This window comes from Lytechinus pictus, chromosome 8 (genome assembly GCF_037042905.1).
Source record: "Lytechinus pictus isolate F3 Inbred chromosome 8, Lp3.0, whole genome shotgun sequence".
NCBI lineage: Eukaryota > Metazoa > Echinodermata > Echinoidea > Temnopleuroida > Toxopneustidae > Lytechinus > Lytechinus pictus.
In genome coordinates, this window is record NC_087252.1 from 1,288,298 (window position 1) to 1,307,116 (window position 18,819).

At 38.2% G+C, this 18,819-nt stretch overlaps 2 protein-coding genes and 1 pseudogene across 2 annotated transcripts; all 3 read right to left on the reverse strand.

The window, feature by feature from the left end:
• Positions 1-10,470: 10,470 nt before the first annotated feature.
• Positions 10,471-11,454, reverse strand: LOC135154965 (trace amine-associated receptor 7d-like). Its single transcript, XM_064103216.1, has one exon. The coding sequence runs from the start codon at positions 11,452-11,454 to the stop codon at positions 10,471-10,473; it is 984 nt and encodes a 327-aa protein (XP_063959286.1).
• A 1,262-nt stretch (positions 11,455-12,716) lies between these two features.
• Positions 12,717-13,680, reverse strand: LOC135154966 (trace amine-associated receptor 1-like; annotated as a pseudogene).
• A 1,941-nt stretch (positions 13,681-15,621) lies between these two features.
• On the reverse strand, positions 15,622-16,203 carry LOC135154967 (uncharacterized). The gene has a single exon (XM_064103217.1). The coding sequence runs from the start codon at positions 16,201-16,203 to the stop codon at positions 15,622-15,624; it is 582 nt and encodes a 193-aa protein (XP_063959287.1).
• Positions 16,204-18,819: the final 2,616 nt, after the last annotated feature.

The following is an 18,819-nucleotide window of genomic DNA, read 5'->3' on the forward strand; positions in this document are numbered from 1 at the left end:
GATGAAAAGAACTAAAAGTCATGTGCGACGCAATTACGGTATATATCATTCATGTTTGTTAAGGAATACTGGCATTTTCATACTAGGAATAAGAATGTACAGGTGAGATGGGGCATGCGCTCCCAGATAGAAAATTTCTTGTTAAACCTCAGACATTTGCAGTATCATAAGGAACCTTTGAAGATCATGGATTTATAATGAAGCCATATGCAGTGTTTCCAGTTTATTAAAGACAATTTTTTTCTGATGGTGTTGGTGCAACATAACCGAAGTTAAGGAGCAGACAAGCAGCCTACCAATTAATCCTTAACAGAATACCAACATATTAATTACTCAAGATCAATCATTCACTGTATCCATAGCGCCATACTCGTGACATGAGTGAGTTGGATCTCAACACTTCAGGAACCTTTACTTGCTTGGAAATTGATATGTACAAAGGGAAAAGTTAATTGCGATTTTTATTGCTCAAGCAACGTCCACGAGTCAAGAAGATTTATGTGACCAACAATATCATACTGGGAGCTTGGAGTCATCATGAGTCTTTGATTAAAACTGTCCTCAACTGCAGACTAACAGTGAAAATTTTTCTCTCTATGGTATGAACTTTGTGCATTGTACAATCATTTTATCATCATGCCGATGGACGCGCATCAGCTGAAGACTTTCCTCCCTGATATCCGGTCTCGGATGCTGCAAGCCCAAACGAGTCGTAACCTTCAAAAGCAACTCTCGATGCCTCCGGGCGACCCCGTCCAGACGTCCGTGCAATCCTTGACAAGTATAACCTTCCTGCCGAGGATCCGTGAACCTGTGAATTCTCAGGCTGGTCAACCGTTTCCCATCAGACCAGAAGTGTCATCCAGGTTGTCGATGGTGAATCAAATGAACAACGCCATGCGAGAAGCGGACCGGAAGTCGCAAGAGACGGAATTTGGGTCGAGGATCCTGTCGTATCACTCGATACCAACCAAGGCGAGCTTGCTTCAACGAGGAATGCTACAAGGACGTGCTTTCCGATTGCCTGCACTGGGTACAACAAATACAGGCGAAAGAACACCTACTCCGGACCCAAAGAGTTCTGTCTCGTCAACATTCCATGGTGTAGAATCAAGGCAGTCTACAGAGCCCGTTGACCAGGATGACTTTGATGGTTCTGTTGAAACTCGAAATACTTCATCTTTATCCATTGAACCTTACCCATTCAGTGAAGAGGAAGTGGACCTGATGGATACACCAAGAGGTGACCCCACCTCTGGTCCTGGCGAACAAAAACTGAAAGCGCCTGTCAAGACCAAACGAAAAAAGCCGAAGAAGATCACCCCTAAGCCACAGGTTCCTGATCCTGAGCCTGTCAAGGTCAAGAAAAAGAAAGTTAAAAGACGTTCTTGGAAAGATATAAGACCGGTTAAGGATCTAACCCCTCTGAAGTATGCAGCACCAACAGCATACGACAAGGAGCTCGATAAACTACTTCCGGATAGAAAATCATTCTTCTATTCCGGCGCTCTCGAAAGGGAACTCCAAAGGAACATTCCACCTCGCATTCCTGGAGGGAAGCTTAAACCGGTTTACAGGAGAAGTGCTGATGGTGAGATCTACCTTCCTGAGCACCCTCTGGACATCAAATGTCACCACCTCATTGACGGTTCGGCTCCGAAGGAAGGACAGGATGATAAGACATTGACACGAAGACCCGGTGAGGATCTTCCGAGCTTTAATGAAAGGAAACGAAGATTTGAGATGCAGGAAGAAATTGAGAAGAATCGCACAGTCGTGTCTTTTGGAGAACCTCCACGTGGCACGTGAAGACAGAAACAAGATAACTGATTTGTTTTTATTTTAAGGAAAGTTTTAATGAAAAGACGTTAAGCAATTTAGGCCACCGTCGAAAGTCGTCTAAGGCATTTATGCCACCTGACACATCTTTCAAACCGACCCAATGGGCCAGTAACACAAAGCTTATAGCCATCATTGTGGAAGAATATAATTACGATTTATTTCATTGGCCACATTGCACAATCAATCGTAAAAGTCAAGATTACGATTGATCGCAAACCTTTGTGTTACGGGTCCCAGACCGACCAAATTTCAAATTATACACCATCGTTCGGTTTGGAGTCTTTTTGTGTGTGTGACCAAGTCCCGTAACACAAAGGTTATGAATCAGCCTATTAGTATCATCGTTACATGCGCATTTTGATCAGTAGGCTGACTAGGAACCAATCAGAATTGCTCTTTCAAATCAATTAATCGCTAACCTTTGTGTTACAGGGACAAGGTGACAGGGCACAGGCTTGGACAACAGTGATTTGAAAAATATAGGGTACTTCTAAAGTTATATTTGACTTTGATGTGTTCATAATACTCGGGTTTAATACGGCTGGAGCAGTGTAAGATTATTTTATATAGCACTTTATAAAATACACCGAATGGTATTGATGATTTGCAATTATTTGATTCCCGCACGTTTTCTGTTTTACTTGTACATGTATATTATTATGAAAACAAAGGGAAATGAATCCGGCGAAGAATATTATTTCTCTTTTTATATGCAGTATCAGGAAATATCTCTATGTCACTCGTTTAACAGCAAATAGTATTGATTCATCATTTACGAATGCTTATTTACACACTTTGACAAATGTGTTAGCTATATTTATTTTTTTGTTTAGGAAATGCTTTTAATGCACTAATATCAATGTCACGCGTTTATCATGCATGCACTTTATGATTTAAAATAAACCAATAGTGGCTGTAAATATTGACCTGTCAAAACTGTGATTTCTTTTTAATCCTCGGGATTTACTCTCAAATCTCGGTAGATTTAAACCTAAATCTTTTAGCTCTAAATTTGATTTCAAACCCACAAAGCTTAAATCTGAATTGAACGTTCAGCTGGTCATTATTCACAACCGTTTTGAAATTTGTTTTGAATTAATGAGGTTACCATTGTTTCAAGTTTATTATTCATTTAAACAAGATGCCAATACAAATAATTCCTACTACATACAAGGCCTTACACAATGTTTTTTTCCTGGGATGAAGGGGAGACAAGACGCATGATCTTCGAAGAAACTCGATAGCGAGAGCGAAGCGACTGAGCTTGCCATGAAGTGCAAATTTGAGTTTTCTATAGTAAAATTGAAATACTTCATGTACACTTTCGTGAATTTTGTGAAAATTTTCAGTAAAAAGAATATAATTTCATGAACATTTCTGGGAGGACAAGTGCCCCCTGACCCCCCCCCCCCCCGTGTGCGTCATGTATACATACATTATTACAACTAGAAATCATACACATGCAGTAAAAACGCTATTTAATGTTTTATTCAACTCTATTTACTATAATTATGAACCTTTCAGTAATGGTTCAAAACCTTAAACAACAAAGTTTGATTTGTAATGTTTAATTCTCAAAAAATCAAGCATGCTTGTTTAAACTGTTAAACAACTAGAACAGCGTTGCATAAACTTTTTTAAACAACATTTTACTGTGTAATGTAAAGGTGAGTAGGGAGGAGTGTCCATCTATCTTTTTGCGTTAGTAAAGCTGGGGAAAGAAGGGATCAAATGAAAAGCAGACAAAACAGATTAAGTTGTTGGTACGTAAATGACATATCATCATAAAGTTTTATTTATGGTATTCTGAAAGAGAAATAACATAGCCCTTGGGTACAGATTTTAAGATTAAATTCGACGCATTCCTTTTATCTTGAACTTTAATCAATGCTGATTTCTATTTCACCTACATGATTAGAGATCTACATATAAATCCTTCAAACAATAATTGATTGCGTGTATCTGTACCTTGTTCAATAAAATAATAAATTAGATATTCGTTCATGCATTTTCTTTCATTCTTCGGTACGGTCGAGATTCTCTGAAAATTTGGTTTATTTTCGTATAGAAATTACAAAACTACAGTCAATGATGACGTCATGAATATTTCAAAATGAACGAGAGGTTACCATTCTTACACGTTCGAATAGTTATATAGATTTTTATGGAAGCAACAATAAAGTTGTTAACTATGTTATTTTGTCTATATACATTAATAATGATAATGGTGGTGGTGTCTCATTAATACCTTGGTCACATTTGATCTACGGCGGCCGTACGGCGAGTCGAAAACAGCCGTTTTATTCATTTTTATTCAAACCACCTATATGTAGTTGGTACACAATATGTTAAAACGGCTGTTTTCGACTCGCCGTACGGCCGCCGTAGAACAAATGTGACCAAGGTATAAGCGCACACACCATTCTGAGAGGGTCATTTCGATAGCCCAGCAACAGTTACTTTGGATATACTCTATATTCATAAATGACACAAAACTTGCATTAAATTGGCCTAATAGAAAAGTGGGAAGGGGCTGACCATGCAAATATCACAATTGGTAATTTTCACGCATAGGCTAATTATCAGGGCCGGCACCGGAATATGTTGAATGGTGGCGAGATGAACCGGGTTGGCGTTTTATTTTGTCATAATTAAATTACACGGGTAATAAATTATAAACATCCAGTTTCTTTCCTCTTCTTACTTCCATATTCTCGTATTTCTTCCCTGCCACATTTTATCCATTACTTGAATAAAAACAATCGTGGGAGGTGACACCCTGTTCCCTTCCCCAGCCGCGTGGAGCCGCCATTTGCATGTCGTCATGAATATTCATTAGATGGGCGGAATATGCCAGAGCCCCATTAGCATTTTCTTATGTTAGTTCATGAAATGATAATTATTTCATTTTTCCTTACATGTGTGAATGATATATTTCCCTTGTAATAAAATAAATTGCAGCAATGAATATCTAATGCATTAATCAGTTGTTATTCCATTAGTGTTGGTTATTGAAGGGAAAATTAAATAAACCTAATTTCATATGATAAAATACAACAGAACAAGCGGGGATATGACATCAGTTTGTTCACTGAACATGCTGAATATTCATGAAGATATGCTTAGAACTGTTTCACCGGAATAATGCAAATCTTTTAAATGCCTTTGTTATTCCTTGTCCGATTTTGATCAAATTTTCAGTGCTTTATTTGTCTGGGTTTTTTTTCTTAATCTTTTCAAATCATATCTTCAGCCTGGAGTACCCCTTTAAGCCACTAATGAGCAAGCGTGAAACATTCAACTGGGATTTTCCTTCATATTTAATTCATTTCTAACATGGTACTGATGGTAGCAATTTAACTGGTTTACAAACATTTGGGGCTCTTGAGACAATATACATAAACGTAAAATTGATTGATACAGGTTAAAATAACCTAAACTACAGACAAATTAATGATTAAATCTAATATATTTTCAGGTATACGTATAATTATGCAAAAACAAGTGAACAGTCAGAATGCAAAACCTAAGCCTCAATGAGAGCTTCAGCTGAGACAATTATACCCTTTTTTGCATAATTATGTAACCGGGCATGGTGGCTCAGTGGTAGGGCGTCTACCTCATGAACGGGAGGTCTCGGGTTCGATCCATGGCCGTGTCATACCAAACAATTATAAAAATGGGACCTTCTGCCCATGGACCTATCCACGGAGGATTATTCTATTGTTACTGGGGGTGATGTGACAATGCTCATCACCCCAGTAACAATATAATAATCCTCCGTGGATAGGTCCATGCTTCTGCCTTCTTCTAGCTAGACACTCAGCATTTAGATTGGAGAAGGATAATAATAACATATTATGTTATGTAGGGCCCACTGGTAGAGCAGCTTCTTGGAGATGCTACCCTGGGTAAATAAAACGTTATTATTTATTTATTATTCATGCCCACTATCAATTTTCATTTCTCCGTGAGAGTATTGTTCAAATTCAATTATTCCCCGATATAAGACTGGTGATGTTGCCGAACACTGAAACTGATGTTGAGATTCGCTTATCAAATGAAAGTTTTATCACGGTGTAAAGGCAAATTTTGATTAGAAATTTTGAGGAAAATGACGTTAAGATAAATAATTAAGAGTATTAAAATAATGTAAGATTATAGAAAAGGAGACAATTTGAATGGAAACGGAATCAATAATCAGATGGGGGCGATAGGGGAAACAGACCTGAAAAATAAGAGGAATGTTAGGCAGTAGCATGATCAGGAAAAAAGGAAAATTGGGCGGGAAATAATCACTTAATATTATTCAAAACTTAAAGGGATGTTCCGGGCTGAAAATAATAAGATTAATACAGATGAAGAAAAATCAGACTAACAAAACACTGAAAATTTGATCAAAATCGGACAAGGAATAACAAAGTTATGGCATTCTAAAGATTTGCTTTATTCCGGTGAAACCGTTCTAGGCATGTCTTGATAAATATTCGATGAGCAAACTGATGATGTCATATCCCCATTTGTTCTTTTGTATTTTATTACATGAAATTAGGTTTATTCAGTTTTTTTCTACCAAGAATTGAAAAAAATGGATTGACAACTGACTAAGTGCATTAGATATTCATTGCTGCAGTTTTCATTTCATTATCAAGGAGACACATTATTCACACATGTATGAAAAGATGGAATAATTATGATTTCATGTAATAACATTAGAAAAAGGAAAGTGGGGATCAGCCCCACCTGATGTATATTCATGATGACGGGCATATAACTATTTTTCACTAAATATTGCTCAACTTTAAAATTCAATAACTTCGTTATTTATTATCCGATTTTGATGAAATTTTCACTACTTTGCTTTGTGAATTTTACTCTATTTATTTAGATTTAAATATTTTCAGTCCGGAGTACCCCTTTAAGGGAAATTACGTTGTGAAGGGAATTAACACTAATCGATTCCATCGGAAACGTGAATAATGATCTAGGCCTATTGATGTTGCCATGGGAAAGCATTTTTGCATTTGGAATATACATGTATATGTTCCTATATTCTTCATCGTCCACTTGCAGAAGTCTGCAAGCTCAGACTCACATTTGACACTTTTATCAATTATACCATGTCTAGAGAGGAGACTAGATGCCAACTGTATGTGCCAGAGCTATACATATACTGAGTTTAGTCTCACTATTTCAGACTCTGCATCATGCGGAAAGTCTATGCCCGCAGACACGTGCAGCGCCCCACCCCTCCTCTATCTCTCTCTCTCTCTCTCTCTTCCCGCTTGTCAACGAATATAGCATATTTGCTGCCAAGAGTGCAAAAATATTAATTTAACTCCGCACTATGATCACGTGGTACTCTATACCGACCTCGCATATGGGGTACAGGGTGTTTCTAAAAAATACACTGTAGTTTAAAGGTATTGTTTAATTTTGTGAGCAGCTGATTTAAAAAATTCTCAAACCAAGATGAAACATGTGTACAAGTGCATGTATTAGAACTAATAAACCCTGAAAACAACCATTATTGAGAATGAAAAGCTAAAACTACAAGGCAAACCCAGATTTTGTAAATAGGCGTCTTATAGACGCCTAAATAGTACACATAAGTGTATGGGATGAAATTAAGATGGTGTTTTCGGTCACTTTATATTTCAATTTTTGAAGCACTAAATAATTATTTTCGAACGCAATTTTTTCTGGGCTTCATTTTTGTAACATATCACAGACACAGGTGACAAGTGTGACCTTCTAGCTCAGATTTTTTTAAAGTCAAACCAATGTTAACCAATCACTTTAAGGGTCACCTTAATCAAGACTGAATGATGTATTATTGTGAGTTCGTCGCAATAAGAAATTAACTTGAACATTGGCAGATCCATGGGCACAGCCGGCCCACTGCATGGTGCGATCGCCGGGGTAATAAAGCATCAATACTATCACTGACTACGGAAGAATGCAAATGTTGAAGAAACTCATTATAAAACACATTACCCTTTGTATGTACAACATCGTCATCACACTCACAAGCCTATATCTATATTCCTTTTGGATAAAATGGCCAGACGCAATTAGATCTTGGATCCAGTCGTGTTACTTTACTCTTAGAAAAAAGATAGCTGCGAACTGGAACCCTTTTGTATATGGAACCCTCGACAAAAGGTTCCCAAAAAGTTATCGTTTTCAAAAACTTAAAAAGAATTCAAAGTGGCTGTTTAACGTAATTAGAACCATTATGGAACCTTTAAAGGTACATTTACGGGGCAAGAATGAAACTCTTTAAGAACCCTTAATTTTTATTAGAATGTTCAAATCAATTGATTTTGTCCAATCAGCAAATTAGTTTTGGAATTGACAAGATATTTGAAATCATATATTTCTTTTATTAAGATACATCAGTAAAATACATAAAAGTTTGAAATTATAATGTAAAGCAATGATGAATCAACATGATATCAACAATTAAATTTTAATCACAAAGATGGCAAGATGTAAACATTACGAGATCCAAGAATTTTGTCAGACAAGTTGTCCGATTTGACGAACAACGTTCCTTGATATCCATTGGCTAAGAAGAACTGTTGGTATCAATGTTAACTGTCGGATAAAATGGAACTTGCCGGACAAAACGTCTGACTAGTCCTCTCACGAAACGCTCCCCATCATCTTGACGAATTCGAGGTCTGGTCGTGTTATCATCTCTTCGATCTGTGGTATGGATGATTGCAATACCACCAAGATGTCCAAATGAGAAGATATCGGATCTCGCCATGTCTACATTCTTAAGAAAAGATGATCAGGGACCCGTTTCATAAATGACTTACAACTGTTGTAACTTTGCCATAATGGCAACTACCATGGTACCAGGGCTCAGCAGCCAATCAGAATCAAGGTTTCCATGGTAGTTGCCATAATGGCAAAGTTACAACAGTTGCAAGTCCTTTATGAAACAAGCCACAGATTAAAGAATCTCAGATCTCATCATCATCATCTTGTAATCTATTCATCTTTCCTAATGGATCTTGTCAACTGATCAAATTCTTTGATGTCGTAGTTTTTACATCTTGCCATTAATTGATCATCTCTTCTAATTGACATGACGAGATCTCAGATCTAGCCATGTCACTACTTCTCCAATGTCAATGCTACAGAAGCTTAAACGAGCTATTATTATGTCCAAATATCAAGATCTGGGATATCGTCGTGTCTTTATTCTGAAGAACAGAATGATGATCAGCTGACAAGATCTCCGAACTCGTTATGCCAACGTCATGTGAAAGAGATGATAAATTACAAGATCTCGAATCTCATCATCATTTTGTTATCTATTCTGTATTAAAATGAGATCCAAGAACACACCGTGTCTTCCTTCTGAAGAACCCAAAGAAGATCAGCAGACAAGTTCCTGGATGTCGTAATGTCTACCATTAATTTTTATCATCTTTTCTAATGGATTTATTCACATGAGATTGCGTCATGTGATTATACAGTGAGTCCGAGAAAAAAAACGAAACCGAGATTAAGCGATGATTTATCACAACTTAATCACAAATAAAATAGAAAAATTACCTACCAATGTAAAGCTTAGAATCTCTTGTTTCATCTGATATTACTTAGTTTATTCCTCATTCACGCATGAGTGAGAAAAACAATTTGAAGAAAGAAAACCAAATACTCATTTGCCGGGGGGTATCTGAATTTCAAAAAAAAAATCACATGCCTAAAAAGTTCAATATCTGTTCTTTTATTTGATACCTTAATCACAAAAATGGTCAAGAAGTAAAATTTTGTTGTTCCCTCGAAAAAATACTTGTATTTCCATATTTTCATTAAATAAACGTGTTTTCACCGGTTTCACACAGAAGCTATCGCATGGTTAACAAAAGACTTCATGCATGGCTGATCGTCAACAAAACGGAGTGTCGAGTGAGTTTGAACGCTAGCCTGTAAAACCTCTTCATTTTATGAAATTCAAGCCTTATTTCAAATAACCAGAACTTTGTTATTTCTCGACCATTTTCTGTAATTGAGGTATCAAATTAAAGAGCAGATATTGAACCTTTTAAAAATGTGGTTTTATTTTTGAAACCCAGATACAGCCCGCCAAATGACTTTTTGATATCCCCTCCTCAAATTGTTTTTGCTCACTCATGCGTGAATGAGAAATAATCTAAGTAATTTCAGAGGAAAGAGGAGATTCTAAGCTTTATAATGGTAGGTCATTTGTCTATTGTATTTATGATTAAGTTATGATAAATCATTGATAAATCTCGGTTTCGTTTTTTGTGGGACGCACTGTATATCCGTATGGAAGCTTAAAAGTTCCATCTAACGTTTACTACATCACGAAGAAGAGATAGGCTTGGATCTCGTTATATCGATTGTTTTAGAAAATTTGGTTAGATGACAATAACTCTGATCTGTCCATGTTAACATCTTGAATAGTTGATCAGATTACAATATCTTGGATCTTAGTGCCATCTTTGTTGATTTTCAATTAATGGTCCTTCTTTTAATGGCCATCATGCTGATGGGCCAGTTATTCCCGTATATTAGGATAAAAGTTATTCTCCCATACTCTACCATTTGCCGCCCTGTCTACAAACCGTATTAAGATTTCTGAATTTAAGCAAAGGTAGATTCTGTGGAACAAAGTTTTCTCCAAACAGTTTTGGTCTTGAAATGCTTCAGGGCATTTTCACGGAATGTACGATTGTGATAGCAGTATATAATTGGATTTACAGCCGATCCGCAGAAAAACATGAACATTGTGACGTCATCAAATGGACGAGAGTACAGATGACCCTCAGTATCGAAAACCACAATTATATGAAACACACTCATTGGGATACAAGCAAGAAAAAAGGCAAGAGTGATGAAGGTAACTTTCTGTGATGCCTTAACACGAGAAGCGGTAATATCGTCTTGTGCTCTGCCGAAAGCCTGCTCCATATCGGCTATTCGACGCGCATGTCGCATAGCCGTTCGCAGAATCAGCATGTTGAGGACAAGTAAGGTTGATACCGATACGATGATCGCTGTCGTCACAAGGAAAAACCACATTCTACTGCCAAGATCATACTGGAAAGTAGTCCCAGAGCAGTAGATTGTAGCGGTAGTTGGACTTTCTTCTAATTTGCTGACTAGGTGAAGCATAAACCCAACGATACTTATCAACCAACCGATGAGTATCCCGATTGCGATTCGCTTCGTGGTGACGAGTGTTTGGTATCGGAGAGGTCGGTGAACGGCGATATATCGATCACATGTTACCATAACAATATGAAATAGATTATTGCAACCAAAAAGATAGCTGAATGCTGAAAAATACCTTGAGTACATTTCAAGACATGTTATGTCAGAAAATGCAACTCTCCGATAGACTTCCAACGGGATTGCGATCAAACCGTTTAAAAAGTCTGTAGCGGCTAAACTGGAGAGAATATAATATGTAGGTGTCCTAAGACGTTCAGTTTTGAGGAAGGTTGCGATTACCAAGAAGTTCCCTACGACCGAAACACACATGATGAGAACAGCAAATGTGACGCAAACCCCGGTGTATACTGGGTGGTTAGAATGAAAACTCATTGTTGTATTGACAGGAGTCATCATTTCAATGTTGAAAATGGATCAATCCATCCGCGGGATAATTTTTAGGCTTAAATGTCAAATTCAAAATCCCTCTTAATTCACTCCTAATGAAACCATAGACAGGCTATAAAACAACCTTTTTCCATGTTTTTTCCTTTTCGCACGTAGGCCCGTTTATATGTCGTTCCTCTTTCCTTTTTTTTTTTTGAACTGGGTATCTTGCCAGATAGATCCGTGTTTCCCGAAACATCACCAAATCAACCATTGGACCTGCAGCTTTTTACGGATCACCTGCTTGGAGATGTGTATTATTAATATTACACACTTTCATCCACGCAGAAAAAAAATATTTAGGTTCTCTGTTAATTTACCCGTAGTCATAGGCATTTTGCGGTAATGGTAGCTGTGATGCGTGACAGCCAATTACATTATTGTGAAAGGTATAAAGACGGGAAATTAATTGAAAAGCAAGGTGTGCAATCATCCGTGATCAATTTCCACTGACTACCTGGTGTAAAAGAGGTTGCTTTTGCGATTATAGCAACCCCAAAATGGCATGATCAAAAGATGAAAGTAAAAAAATAATGTGCTGATTCTTGCATCGATATAACGTGAAGTATAAAGGGTTCCATTCCCTCATTTTGTTTCTATGCTCCATATCGCATCTCTTGTTCGGTGGTAATAGAACCAAATACTTTGGCTCCATAAAGACTGTAATCATGCCCTATATAAAAATCCTATAATAATTATATAGGATTATTTTTATACAACGAGGTCCCAGTGTTTCGCATCCGACCGCATTTTTGGCTGCATCAATGCTTGAGCCCCTAGGAACGAACATAGCACAGTTAATGATGATGATGATGATGATGATAATGTTGATAAACAGCATTTTTATAGCGCCATTTTTCTGTAAAAGAAAAAAAACATTCAAAGGCGCAGGCACCCTATATATGTCACACATTATTCACAAAGTTGCTCGAAGAGATGGGTCTTTAATAGTTCAGATCTAAAGGTTTAAATGTTGTTATAATCATGAAGTTGGATTGGTAGAGAATTCTAAATCCAAGGAGCAACAGACGAAAAAGCTCTATATCCTCTAATGCCGGGGTGATTATCATTAGATCATGATAAAGTTAAAGCTGGGAGAACTAGTTTTCGGAACTATGATGCGGCTATATTGGGAAACATGACTTTCTCATTCTTATCATTCCTAACTTTACATGGCTCGGCGGATATTCGCCACCACTTCCAAATTCACTCTTCGTTTGACCCCATGCTTAATCAAAAGTAGATTCAGAAGAACAAAGTTTTCTCCAAACAGTTATGTCTTTGAAGTATCTGACTGCATTTTCACGGAACAAACGATCACGGTAGCAGTATATAACCGGGTTCACCGCAGAGCTAAGGTAAAATATAAACGCTGCCATGTTGTCAAAAGACCATTGTCGATAACAATGGCGACATGAACTATACTCGTGGATATGCAACAAACAAAAAACGCAAGGGTGATCGTGGTGACTATATCTTTGAAGCCTTGATACGAGAGACGCTTTCTTCTTGACGTCCTCGACTGACGGCTTGTTCCATCTGAGCGATCCTCCGAGCATGGTGCAATGCTGTACGAAGAATCAACATGTTGAGGATGACCAATGTTAGTGAGGACAAGATGATGATTATCATCAGGATGATGATCCCAATCCTATACAGGTGATCCGTTTGAGTGATAGTCCCAGCGCAGTAGTTTCCGACGAGACTTGCATCTTCATCTTTACCAACCAGACCGATGACAAACAAGATGCTCATCAACCAGCTGAGGAGTATCCCGAAAGCGATTCGCTTCGAGGCGACCAAGGCTTCGTACCGGAGAGGTTTATGAACAGCGATGTAACGATCCAAGGTTACCATGACGATGTGAAGCAGAGAATTCCCGCCAAATAGATAGGTGAACGACGAGAGGTACCTTGAGTAGATGTAAAGACATGTCACTTCAATGAAGACAGCTCTGTTGAATGTTTCTAGTGGTATGCTGATAGCACCGTTTAAAAGGTGGACAAAAGCTAAACTAGATAAAAGATAGTAGGTAGGTCTTCGGAGGCGATCGGTTTTTAGGAAGGTGGCAACTACCAGAAAGTTTCCGACAACAGTACTGCAGATGAGAAGAATAGCCAACGTAACAATGAAAGCTGTGTAGATTGGAGAATTAGGAATCCATGGAAGGGTACATGTATTCACTGAAGCCATTGTGTACACGGTTTTATTTCAAAGATTTTAACAATAAAGAAACAAAATAAATCAAGATATAATGGTTAATAGGCTGTAAAGCTATTGCCTTCTAGCTCCTGGTGATGTCATAATGAATTTTATGAGAAATATAGAATTAGGTAGTCAACAGGATTTTGTTCCTCAAAGCTGGCTTCCTTTAGCATGTTTAGTGTATGCCACGATTGGTCCTCATGAGTATTATATAACAAGAAGCGCCATCGTTTACGATGTGCTTGTATATATGATGCAGAGAAAAGCCAGCGATGTCAAAGAAAATAATATATCTTCAGGAATCATGGGAATTGTAAGAAGAAGTAACAAAATCGGATGAGTATTCGAGCTAATAATGCTATCATAGTTAGCTTTGAATGATTGATACTAGGGCAAGGTCACAAGCTCTTAAAAGGAAATCCATGCCAGGGTATTAATTAAAAAAATATATAAATTTATTTTAGCCGACCAAAATTTACTTCAAGTGTTTTACGCATTGTTGATTTTAGATGCACGGCAGCATTAAAATACAGTTCATGGCACAATACATTAAACTAATTAGGGTTTCGAGATGACAGCGGTTGCTGCATCCGTTTTCTCTTGTCGTACACTTTTTTTGGACGTTACATACTACGGTCGATCCCCATGATATGAATATGAGTTCGCTTTTAATTCAATTTAAGTGTTTCAAGCACTATGTCAGATGCATTGTAGCATAAATTGGTTGTGCGACCATTCATGTCCCGATACATTATACCTAATTAATTAGGGCTTCTTTATAGAGTACAAGGGCGTACCAAGTTTTCCATTGGAGGCAGGGGTATGTTCCTCACACTGTCAGAGTAGGTGTTTCTCAGGTGGTCTTGTAACTCCTCTCTAGTGGCCTTCAGTTCACCAGATTTCACAGGGTTGAAAAGAGCTTTGGTGAAGGCAAAATGATCTTCATAGACTTTCTGTAGTTTCTTGGCACATCCTTTCCCTTTCCTTCTAAGCGTCTTGGACAGAGCTTTCAACCTCCTTCTCTGCTCATCTCTGATGTCATCTAGAGCTTTCATTTCAATATCATTGTTATTCTTTCTTGCCTCCTTCCAACGCCGCTGCAGGGCTCGTACACTGTGTCGTATGTCATGGATTTCTTGCTGTCTTAGCCTCGATGTAACCGTCTGTGGCTTCGTACTGGCACAACCGAAGTTGTCGACCCCGTACTGGTATTTTGCCTCCATCATAGAAGAGAGTCTCTCTTCGGTATTTCGCTTCATAGATTCGACCAGTACTTTGTCAAGCTGGTCATCCATGGCTTCCCACATGTCTTTACTAGTTGAATTAGGCCACTTTACCTTCGGACGTTTGCTCATACTACTTGGGTTGTGGGATGTAGCGTCGGAATCGGGGGCACCGTGGTTGTCATCCTTGCCACTATTTCCATGCGCCTGACGTGACTGATCACTGCGTTGCTTAGCCCACTGCTCACTCCTTGGCTGCTCAGATGTCGCTCTCCTAGTGCAACCTACCTTCGCCTGGTGAATTCTTAGACCCTTGGTTGTGTTGAAATTTCTATCGCATGATACACAGGCTACCGTTGGGCGCAATCGTAGTCCTGGGGCGAAGCCTAGTCCTTATATCAGTATCATCCGGCCGTGTTAGTGATTCTTCCGCTCCCCTCTCGGATCACTCTGGGAGTATTCTTAATTGTCTATCAGAAATCGTAACAACATAGAGGGTGCCACAAAGGGCTGAGTTAGGGGCAGTAAACCCCCTCCTCCCCCGCCTGGGTTGCCGGCAAAGTCATGCAAGTCTCTCCTTGCTGTCACCAGCCTGTTCCTGGTTCGTCACCATGGTCTATTTCTATGTGGTCACTGGGAGTCCAGTACCGCGAGATGATAAAAACACACCTTGTGCAGAGAAATGTCCTCCAGAACAGCTGGATCCTCAGTCGAGGTCCTCCTGCCAGCCATTTCGGCCCATTATCCTTGATGTGGCAGGAGGTGGGCCAGCAGCGTCAAGACGAGATGCAACCTCCAGCTGCTCGTTTGGTAAGTTGTCTTTATATTTAATCCAAAACCAGGCTGAGGACCTTGTAGCAATCTCCATTAATTCCAAAGCCAGCTTCCTTCTGTTGGTTATTCCCATCCTTGAGAGGAAGAAATGGAGAGACTTGGTCGCATATCCTCTGCAGCCGATCTCCACTGGGTAGTAGTCTACCTTCCATCCCCTCTTCTTACATTCTAAGATAAGTCCGGCATATTTTGACGTCTTGTACTCATGGGCCGTCTCAATTTTCTCCTCCCATGGTACAGTCAGTTTACAGAGGATGACCGACTTGGATTGCTTCGACCAGACTACCATATCTGGTCGCATGTTGGTAGTCACAATCTCACTGGGAAAGGTCATCTGCTCATCCAAGTCTGAGACCAACTGCCAATCTCTTGCTAGACAAAGGAGCCTACTTGTGTGTAGTCTAGCTTTTCTGTTGGCTCCAGTACTTGTTCCAGCCTTCACAAATGAGATCATCGCTGGAGCATTTAGTGGTTTTGTCTGGTTTGCTTTTTCAATAGTGATCTTTAGGGCATTGCTCAGTTCTTTCAAGATCACATTGTGCCTCCATATATACAAGTCTTCTACCAGAGACACCTAACAATTTGATAGAATGTGTCTGAGTGAACCTTTCTTTCCACATCTATGGCAATTCTCGTTCTCGGTCTTGGTCCACTTCTTCAGGTTATACGGAGAAGGAGGAACGTCGTAGGTTGCTCGTAGCAAGAATTGGACTTATATAAGTCTAATCATCTTATTAATGTGTATGTCAGTTTAGTCAATAGAACTGAAAATCGATTAATCAACGATTAAGACATTCTATATCAATCAATATATTGACCGGTTAATCGTTTTAATAAATAAAATAATTTCAGTAATGTGTCGGTCAATAGTTTTGTTTGTTTTATAGCGTGTTTTTATTGTCTTCTCTCAAATCAAATATACAATTACAATATAACTCCCATAAGCAAATTATACAATCATTGAAACAGGTTTTATCACAGAATTACACAATTGTACAGCGATCATTGAGAACGAAAAATATATAATGATAAGTACATGTAACTTGTCTCTAGTATAGACCGAAATTCATTGGAATCAGCAATGAAAAGAGAGAAAAATAAAGATAAAAAAATATTTACATTAACAATCGATCAATCAATAATGCGATGACATTATGTTTTTTTTTTTTTTAGATTTTTACTCCTCCACATACATAACGCTGAATCCACGAAGTGGCACAACGTCCCAAAATCACGTGAAAAGTCCATTTTAAGTATCATTCTGTTTTAGAAGTCAATTCTTAGTATCTTTCAGATTTAGTATTCCTTGACTGTGGTTTATCATTTCACTGAAATTTAGAACCCAATTCTCTGTAATTAATGAGATAATTAAAGTGAAAAAAATGACACTAGTCTCTAAATCCTTTGTAAAATAATCCACGAAATGGCACGCACGTGCGCGCCGTTTCTACGTACGCTGAAGTAATATTTTCCACAAAACGACACTTGTCATGCTTGTGTTTGAATCACTGCTATGTCAAGATTTGATGTTTATTCGATGAAATTTTAACATGGGAGGCAGGAGTAGATACCTGGCTCGTGGTATGTGCATTTGTCATTCTGTTAAATTTCACAATCATATAGCAACGGGCAATTGAAAATATAACAATCTTTAACTGCGTTTATCTCGTTAAGTGAATTCGCCCATCAACGGTTGCGTGTGCCACTTCGTGGATTCGGGGACGATATATACACTATCGCACACACACACGTACACATCCATACATATAGGCCAGTATGAAATTACAGTATTGAATTTCATCTGGGACAAATTTCATTATAAAAAAAAAAAAAAAAAAAAAAAAAAAAACGCTGACTGTTAAAAGCTACTGAAATCCGCCAATCTGATTGGCTTAAAGTGAATTTTGGTAGTTTCTTCATATCACAACTCTTTATAAAACGGGACCCTACCTTGTCCCTGGACTATATTTGCTGCTTCTCATGTCTTCATGCTACATGGGTGCGTTCGTCGGGGGGGGGTAATAAAGCATCAATACTATGGATCAATGCATTAAGATTGAATTAAGAACTTAACTCATTAAAAAACATACAACCCTTTACCATGTTTACCATGCACGCAGCCATCAGCATCGTCATCAAACTAAAGCTTGTGTCTACATACTTCCTTTTGGATAAAATGGTCAGACACAATTAGATCTTGGATCCAGTCGTGTTAATTTACTCTTAGAAAAGAAAAAAAGATAGCTGCGAACTGGAACCCTTTTGTCCGGTATATGGAACCCTCGACAAAAGGTTCCCAAAAAGTTATCGTTTTCAAAAACTTAAGAAGAATTCAGAGTGGCTGTTTAAGGTTATTAGAACCGTTAGGGAACCTTTAAAGGTCCATTTAAGGGATCTCAGATCCAATCATCATCTTGTCATATATTTATCTCTTCTAAGAGACATTGTCGACTGATCAAGCTCTTGGATGTCGTAGTTTTTACATCTTGCCATTAATTTATCATCTCTTCTAATAGAAATGACGAGATCTCAGATCTAGTCATCTCACTACTTCTCTCATGTTTATCATGTCTATACTACAGAAGCTTAATCGAGCTATTATTATGTCCAAATATCAAGATCTGGGATTTCGTCGTGTCTATATTCTGAAGAACAGAATGATGATCGTTATGCCAACGTTATGTGAAAGAGATGATCAAATTACAAGATATGGTACATCATTTTGTTATCTATTCTTTTCTAAATGGATGTTGACATGAGATCCAAGAACTCATCATGTCTACATTCTGAAGAACTTAGAGAAGATCACCACACAAGTTCTTGGATGTCGTAATGTCTACATTTTTCCATTGATTTCTATCATATTTTCTAGATAATGGATGTTGACATGAGATCGCGTCATGTGATTATACATTCTTATGGAAGCATAAAGTGCCCCCAGAATCTCAAAATTTCGATCTCACCATTGCTACAGAGATAGACTTGGATCTCATTATATCGATCGTTTTGGAAATGTTGGCTCGGTGACAATAACCTAGATGATCAAATTACAAGTTCTTGGATCTTAGTG